General features: G+C 50.4%; 1 protein-coding gene across 1 annotated transcript; it reads right to left on the reverse strand.

Annotated features, from left to right (window-relative positions):
- Positions 1–1,807: 1,807 nt before the first annotated feature.
- Positions 1,808–7,365, reverse strand: MPZ (myelin protein zero). Its single transcript, XM_055334055.1, is given in 6 exon segments — positions 1,808–3,581; positions 3,687–3,747; positions 3,894–4,029; positions 4,235–4,448; positions 4,856–5,022; positions 7,253–7,365. Coding segments are annotated over 6 exon segments (939 nt in total). The 5' UTR covers positions 7,320–7,365; the 3' UTR covers positions 1,808–3,287.
- Between the last annotated feature and the right edge of the window lie 1,488 nt (positions 7,366–8,853).

The raw sequence follows: 8,853 nt of genomic DNA on the forward strand, positions 1-8,853 counted from the left end.
AGGATCAGGAATTACTCAGCTGGCTGATGTGATTGATCCTGATAACCTAGGGGACATTTGGGTTGCTGGTGCACCCTGGGAGCAGGGAGCTATTTCTGGAACCCAGGGGATTCTCTGGGCACCACTACTACCACGTCTGATAGTAAAGGTTAATAGAAAAATGTAGCAACCAAAAAACAAACAAACAAACAAAAGCAGGACAATTGAGCGCTCAGATCTTGAGTCAGCAGTGGAGTGATAAAGTGGTCACTTTACCAGGTGAAGAACCCCGACTATCTGAGGTTCTGGCTGAGGCAGGGGAAATATAGAATGAGTGGTGGAAGCAGTTCATAAATATCAATTATGTCCTCTTGACCAATTATGGAAATGAGGACGATAGTGACTTGACTTATTTTTTATTTGTTTGTTTTAGATGTTTACTTGTCTAATTTAACCGTCTAATTCATCTCTTTCTTCTCGTTTTATGTTCTCATATAAGTTGTTAGATGTTACCTTTGCAATTTAGTCTTTAGGTAACAGAATATTCAGTGGGACGATGGGTGACTTTGAGGAGTACCTATCTGGAGGCGAGCACTGTGACTGGTGGCCTGTTTGAGGAATCGTGGAGAGCTGTGTGTGTGGAGGCTGCCTGCAGCCTCCCTACCCAGGCCTCACTCCCACACATAAATATTTGCCCAATTTCTTAGGTGTTTTGAGGCAGGGTAGCAAATTCATACATTAAGAGTGGTCAGGCAGGTAAGGAAATGAGTAGTGTGACTGTGGGCCTCACCCGGGAGGGGGAAACAACATTCAGCTTATGATGGTTGTTGCCCTGTGACAATCAAATCCAGCTTTAATTTAAATAAATAGGGACGCCTGGGTGGCTCAGTGGTTGAGTGTCCCTGCAGGAAGCCTGCCTCTCCCTCTGCCTATGTCTCTGCCTCTTTCTGTCTCTCATGAATAAATACAATCTAATATATATATATATATATATATATATTTTTTTTTTTAAATAAACAAATACAGGAGCCTCTGGGTGGCTCAGTCAGTGAAGCATCCTCCCTCGGCTCAGGTCATGATCCGGGAGTCCAGGGATCTGCTCCTGCTTAGTGCAGAGTCTGCTTCTCCCTCTCCCTCGGCCCCTCCCCCAACTTGTGAGTGCTCCCACTCTCTCTCTCTCAAATGAATGGATGAAATCTTAAAAAAAAAAACTTCTGAATGATGTAATTTTGTATTTAATTTTTTCAGGAACCTCCTTACTGTTTTCTGCAAGAGCTGTAACATTTTTCATTCTCACCTACAGTGTACAAAGGTTCTAATTTTTCCACATCCTCTCCAACACTTGTTTTGTTTTGTTTTTTCAAGAGTAGCCATCCTAGTGGGTGTGAAGTGTTATCTCATTGTAGTTTTGGTTTGCATTTACCCAGGGGAATCTATTAGCTTTTATATTAGAATGAATTTGGGCTAATTCTTCTTTTTAAAAAAGTGGAAGATACCCCTTGAAATAAATGACAGTACTCTGGTTTTTGGCAAAGCTGGTGTTTAAAATCTTATCTTTAACCTCTGAACAAGGCAAAGAAATGACTTGTAGGACTCTTGGGGTTTTTTTTGCCATCAATGACCCTCCCCACCACCCCAGGAAAATGATATGTGTGTACATCCACAATCACCTAAGTATTCCAAGGATATTAACGGTGTACCTAAATCCGCATACCAACAAACTAGATAATGAGGTATTAACAGCACAGCTAAAATAGTGAACCAACTGAAGTTGTGTGTGTGTGTGTGTGTGTGTGTGTGTGTGTGTGTGTGTCTTTCTAGGGCCGAATGGAATTTATACTAGTTCGTAAAGTGTAATCCTTTCAACAAGACGTAGAAATATCTCTAAAGGACTGATTCTTAATATCTTAGTTGCACATCAATTTATCATTTACAAAGGCTTCCATATACAGGATCTCATTTGGGTCTCATAAAAATCCTGGGGATTAAGCAGGACAAGTATCATCGGAGTTTATAAATACAGAAACAGGCTTAGCAAAGTCAAATAACTAGCCCTGGGTCACACAGCGAGTGAGTGGCTGACATATTTTCAAAATTCAGATCCTGGTAAAGAGGGAGTCTCTGTTTTAACCCACGTAAATGCGGAGCCTGACACACGGTTTAGCCCAGAGTATAAACCCGCGGGATTTTTGTTCAATGACTCGTCAGCTGATTTCAGAGTTCTTTCCACTACACCACGGAAGTCCATACCATAGAGCCAAAGTCTGAACTGAAACCAGTTGCTGAGGGAGAGGAGTGGGAGAAAGCAGGAGGTTGGGGATGGAAACTGGGGCAGGGATATCCCCAGGAGACTGAGGAAACTGGAGCTGGAGGCAGTACTTCTGGAAATGTCAGTGTTTATTAAACATTTAAGGACATTGGGGGTTTGAGAAGAAATATACAGAATGTAGAAAAATCCTAACAATCCCCTGTGGCTGGGAGTGCAGCCTCCCCCCTCCCCCCCCCCATTTCCCATTAGTTTTTCCTTTCTGTTTGGTTGTTTAAAAGCCATTTCTTAAGGCTTATTTGTCCCTTCCTTGATCCCCTGACCTGTGAGGATTCTGTCTCTCTCTGTCTGTCCTTCCCCATGACCTTGAGTCTCAGTACACTGCTCCAAAGTGGTCAGGGGCATCAATCCTATAGTTGAGGATTGAGGATCAGGGGCCCCTCTGCTTGGGCTGGCTCTCCATCAAGGATTTAATGGGGGGGGCGGGGGGATTGCAAAAACCACATGACGTCATTGGTACTCAGTCATGGGGGGAGGACACAGGTACATAAACAACAAAGGATGGATTAAAAAATAAAAAATAACTAACAACCTAAATAAACCCTGAAGGAGAGTCTGATGTGGATGATCCGGGTGTTAGCCGGGAGAACACAGTATGGGGACGGGCCACCTGATGGAGGGGAGGGACAGGGCAGGTCAGAAAGAAAAGCAGGAGGGACAGGGGACAGGCAGCGCGGTGCAAGGGATGGCGTGGCCAGGTGGCCTGGGGCTGAGGCGCGGGGTATCAAGGTCCCTTTCTTCTCGGTGCCGGAGGGACAGGCACCAAACACACAGTCCTTGGGGCCGGGGAGGGTAGGTAGGGTCAGCCCTGGGCTCCCGTAAGGCGGAGCCAAGGGGGGCGGGCAGGAAGCGTCTGGCAATGAACCTTGGAATGAAACTTACATCTCTGGGCGCTGAGGGCAGGGCGGGGCTGGGGCTAAGGAGGGGAGCACCTCGCCGGGTGACTGAGCCTAGGTCCCGGCTCTGGCGGGCCTGGGGGTGGTCACTTGTCTGAGTCCAGACCCATCATGTTCTTGAGGGCGTTCTTGAGGCTGGTCCTGCTGGGGGACTTGACCGCAGGCCGGAGTTCCGAGCCCTGCTCGTCCTTTCGTAGCTCCATCTCAATGACCACCACCTGGGAGCCCTTGCTGGGCTCCGCCCCTGGCCCCCGACCCCCCGCCCGGCCCGCTAACCGCTATTTCTTATCCTTGCGAGACTCCCCCAGCCCCTTGGACTTCTTTTCGCTGGCAGCCTTGGTGCTTCTGCTGTGATCCAGCATGGCATACAGCACTGGCGTCTGCGGGCAGGGGTCACCCATCCGTTAGCCGGCCTGGTGGGCCTGTCCCCCCCCCCGGGGCTGCCCGGGGCCCCACAGTTTGTCCAGGCCCCAAGTCCCACTAACCTGGCGGCCGCGCTTAGACGTGTCCTTGCCGGCCTTGTGCAATTTCCCCTTCTCCATGGCACTGCAGGGAAAAGGGGTGGCTGTCGCTGTGCCCCCCTCCCAAGGGCAGAGCCCCCTCCGGAGAGCCACTGCAGTGCCCTCTTCCCTTTGGCTCCCCGCGCCCAGGCAGCCGGTGGAGGTGCAGGGAGGGAGGCAGGCTCCCCTTACCTGAGCCTCCTCTGCAGGGCCGCCTGTCTGCGCAGCCAGCAGTACCGAATCAGATAGAACAGCAACAGCAGCAGGAGCACCACCCCGATGACACCCCCGATCACGGCTCCCAGTACCACCCCGTACCTAGTTGGCACTATGAGGGGAGGGAAGAGAAGGACAGGAGTGAGCAGGGTCGTGCACCTTTGGTCCTTAGCCCCAGGCCTGCTCCCTGCTGCTGGAGGTGAGCAGCTCCCCACCTCCCAGAGCCTGAAGGGCAACAGTCAGGCTCACAGCCTCTTCCCCGGGCCCCCCAGGCCTCCCCAGTACCCCTCACCCCATATTCCCAGAGCCCCTCACACCTTTCTCAAAGACGTAGAGTGTGACCTGAGAAGTCTTGCCCACTATGTCTGGTGGGTTTTTGACATCGCAGGTGAAAGTGCCGTTGTCACTGTAGTCCAGGTTGTGTATGACAATAGAGCCATCCTTCCAGCGAGGGTCCCCTACCCACTGGATGCGCTCTTTGAAGGTCCCCACCTCGTCAATGTAGGGTTGTCCCTTGGCATAGTGGAAGATCTATGAGGAATGAGGGGAAGTTTGTGGGTCTAGCCTCAGGGTAAGGGATCCTGGGCTGGAGAGGGTGGTCGGGGGTGGGGGAGACAGTGTAGACAGGCCCTGGTCAGATTGCCGCTTACCTTGCCCAAGTTAGGGTCATGGATTTCCCCTCCTTTGCCCAAGTTCTCTTTTCTATTGTTCTTCTTTTTTATTTAATTTTGTTTATTTATTCATGAGAGACACAGAGAGAGAGGCAGAGACACAGGCAGAGGGAGAAGCAGGCTCCATGCAGGGAGCCCGATGCGGGACTCATCCGGGAACTGGGCCCTAGCCAGATGCTCAACCACCGAGCCCCCCAGTGTCCCCCAGTGTTCTTCTAAGCCCCCCTTCATTATCCAATGCCAGAACCCGCCCCCCCCCGCACTCACCGAGATGGCATCGCGGCCGCCTTCGGGCTGGTAGCGCCAGGTAAAGGAGAGGTCATCCGAGACCCACTCGCTGGACCAGAAGGAGCAGTGCAGTGTCACCCGGGAGCCCACGGCGCCGTGGACCTCCCTGTCCGTGTAAACCACGATGGCCTGGGCGGGGGGCAGCACTGCAAGCAGAGAGGGGCCTCAGATGCGCAGGTGTACCCAAGGGGGGCGAAGAGGAGGTGAGACCAGGGGTCAAGGCTGAGTGAAAGCTGGGGCAGCAACGATCGACCCAACTCTGTCCGGGCTAACTAAGGAGTTGGGGGGCAACACTGTGCTGGAGCAGGCTCTTCAGCGCGTCCGTTAAAGACAGTGAACAGCAGTAACAGCTTTCTCGAGGACTTCCAGAAGCTGGATTCTGTCTCTTGGTCTCCCTTTCCCTTTGGGTCAATATTTAACTCTTAAGTTACTCCCTGGGATGCAGGCTTAACATTAAAAAAATTGTTTAAATTTTAAGTTAAAAAATAAAAAATAAAATTTATTACAAGTCATATGGTAATACATATTGCATTCTGTTTATAAACCACTCAAACCATAGAGATAAAGCGAGCGTCCCTCTTGAGATCTCCCCACCAAGTCCTTTCCTGCGGTCCCTCCCAGAGGTAGCCACTGTTACCAGTGCAGCATGTAACCTTTTCCTATGTAACAAGTGCAATATGGACTCAACAAATTCAAGAGGTACCTGGGTTTCTGTGAAATAGCTTTGTTTTGTGGAGTTTTCTTTTCTTTTGACATACATTGCATCATATTCTCTGCAGGTTTTTTCACTTAAGGAGATATATACATAGCTGGGGTAGCTACCCATGTGGATTCAGAGAAATCAATCTGATTGTTAACAGCCGTATAATGTTTCACAGCATCACAAACTCACATTTCTTGCGGGAAAAAGAAAAATGAAAATAACGAAAGAATGTTTTTCGCCGGCTCAGCGGTCCTCACTGCTGAACCCCTGGTTGCCGCAGGGCTTGCTATTGGCTGGGAGGCCAGGGTGGGAAGGACCTCGTACCCCTCTCATGGGAAGCTGGGTACAGAGGAAGACCCCCGGGCCCAGAGCTCTGATGAGTCTGCGGGTGAGCCTGCTGTGGTCTGACCCCCGTCACCCTCCTCTTGGCCATTCTGGCCCCGCGCCCCTCCCAAGACTCACCCACACAAGGAAGGCCATTCCAGGGAGATTATGTGTGTGGGCCGGCCCTGGGTGGGGGCAACTGGAGACCCTTTTGTTCTATGGGTGGAGGAGGAAGCAACCAAACAAACAGAGACCCATTGTCTGACCAGTGTTGGGGGCTTTTGCCACCCCTTCACCCCCCTCACTCCTAAACACCCTCCCCACTCCTGCTCCACAGTCTCAAATCTCCCACCTCAATATGCGATATGAGTGACTCGCTTCTCCCCAAAGCACCTAACTTCTCTTCCTTCTGTTCTAATATCAACCACTGCTCTTCAGTTCTGCTCGATGGTTCTATGGGTGGGACAGGTTCTGGGACAGAACTCTCTTCCTTATTCTCCAAGATTCCCTCCCCCCATGTCCCTCACCATGACCTTCTTCAACTCCCTATCTTTAACATGTTCTCTGGGTGTCCCAGAATAGTCCAGTACAGCACCCAGAAGAGTGTGGGTTCTGGGTTTAGGACTCAAAGAGCTGCCAGCAGAGAACCTTGGATGTTCTGAGCAGTTCTTCTCACCCACAATTTGCCTACTGCTCATCTCTTGTACTAGTTTGGGGGCAGCTTGGAGAAGCAAAGAATCTGTTCTAATAATCATACTTTGACCTTGTCTTGCTCACCGAGCACCTACCATGGGGTAAGGAATGGAGTTAGTCAACTTATGAAGGAAGCCAGCTTTAGATGGACAGGATCTTAGAATGTCCTAGAATCTCCCTTCTACTCCGTTCACCCACATAACAGACAATGGATCCACAGAGAGAAACTGAGGCACAAAGAGACAAAGGATTTGAGGAGTTGGGATCACAAACCCTGGACTCCTTAGATCATGTTTCCTGACTTTTCTACTTAGGGAACTAAGGTTAAGCACCTCACACACTACTAGAGAACGAGTAGGGACCAGAACCCAGGAGTCTGATCCCGTTTCCTACCATGCGACAACCCACCAGGCCCTCAGCCTGGCTTTGGAGGCATGTTACAGCTTTCCAACCTGGGCCCAGTCAGGCCCACCTCAGGGTAGTTCTCTGATTATTGCCTCCCTCTGAACGATATAGATTTTTTCCTCTGAATAGAGTATCACCTTCCTGCTCCTGCTCGCTCTTTGGGTGCATCGGGGAGTAAAGGAAGGCAGTGAGAAGGCTGCTGAGAGGTGTCCTGAGCCCCAGGGTGCCCAGGCTGGAGTGGCTCCACTTACCCAAAGAAGAGAAGAGCAGCACAGCCAGGACAGGACTGGAGCTGGACGAGGGAGCCCCAGGAGCCATAGCTGGACCAGGGGCTGGGGCCCGGAGCGTCTGCGGGGTTGGCAGAGTGGGGGACAAGGACTGAGCGGGGGGTTCCTGGAATCTGCTTAAAATCCCCTGGGGCCCCAGGATGAGGGGGCTGTCCTGAGCCAGTAACCAATTGCAGCCTGGCATGTGCCGTTGAGAGGTGGTGGGGAGGGGGACAGAGCACAGGGAGCAGAAGGGGCATTGTGTCCTCTGGGTGGCGGGGTGGGGGGGACACATACCACCCCATACACAGAGGGCTTTGTGTCTGCTGGCCTCCTCCTGTCCTGGGCTGGAATGCTGGGGGGGGGATGAAGGAGAGGGACAGCAAAGGGCCATAAACACACTTCTCTGAGGGATAGATGGCCAGGGGAACCTGAATCCTAAGGCCACGAGAAGGGATTCCTTGGTAGCTTCCTTCCCAGAGAGTGGCTCCCCCAGAACACCTGGAAATGGGATATTCCTTATTTTATTTTATTTTTTTGATGACTATAGGCTGCATTACAGGCTTCTTGAGATGACCAGGTCACTTGGGAGTCCTTTTTGTTTTTTTTCCTCTCCCTACGTCCTGGGTGATTCTTCCCTTCTTCCCTGATAGAGCTTTTCTCCATTGGAAAATATCCAGGCCAAAAAAAAAAAAAAGAAAAAGAAAGAGAAAGAAAGAAAGAAAGAAAGAAAGAAAGAAAGAAAGAAAGAAAGAAAGAAAAAGAAAAATATCCATGCAAGAATCCCTGGGCCTTTCCCTCATCATCAGAGAACGTTTCAATGCCTCATGCTGCAGTTTAAGCCCATTTCATTTTAGAACAAGGTGACAACATCGTATTGAGTGCCAGCCACACGCAAAGTATGGGTATGTGGATAACAGAAAGAGGAATAAAAAATAAGTTTCTCCTTGAAGGAATTTACAATCTAGTCGGGGGTGTGTGCAGAGAGGGGGAGGATCAGAGAACAAACCCACCAATAACCCAATATAATAAACCACGATGCTTGCCGTGGCAGAGAGATGAACGAAGTGCTGAGAGCATCGAGATGGACACACCAGATCTGCTTGAATAAGCCCGAGACTTCACAAACGTCAGGTTTGCAACAGAGATTAAAAACGAAAATGAACTGGGGCGCCTGGGTGGCTCAGTCGGTTAGGCGTCTGATTCTCAATCTCAGCTCAGGTTTTGATCTCAGGGTTGTGAGTTCAAGCCCCACACTGGGCACCATGCTGGGTGTGAAGCCTACTTAATAAATAGCTAAATATAAAATAAATGAAGTTCAGAGGGAGGAAAGGGAAGTCGTGTCTAGAAGGAATGGGTAGTGAAGGTATCCAGCCAGAGCATCAAAAGCAAAAACAAAGAGGATAGGAAGATACGTGTGTGTGCATGTGCGCGCGTGCAAGTGTGTTGGGGAGGTCTGTGGAGTACTGAGCACATTCAAGGCAGATCTTGTGCTCTGCACTTTGACTTGACTTGGGGGAGCTTGAACGGGGTCACTAGAAACAAATCTGTACAGGAAAATTGAAGCCAGTTGGAAAAGGGCAGTA

The sequence above is a fragment of the Nyctereutes procyonoides genome, unplaced genomic scaffold (assembly GCF_905146905.1).
Source record: "Nyctereutes procyonoides isolate TBG_1078 unplaced genomic scaffold, NYPRO_anot_genome, whole genome shotgun sequence".
Lineage (NCBI taxonomy): Eukaryota > Metazoa > Chordata > Mammalia > Carnivora > Canidae > Nyctereutes > Nyctereutes procyonoides.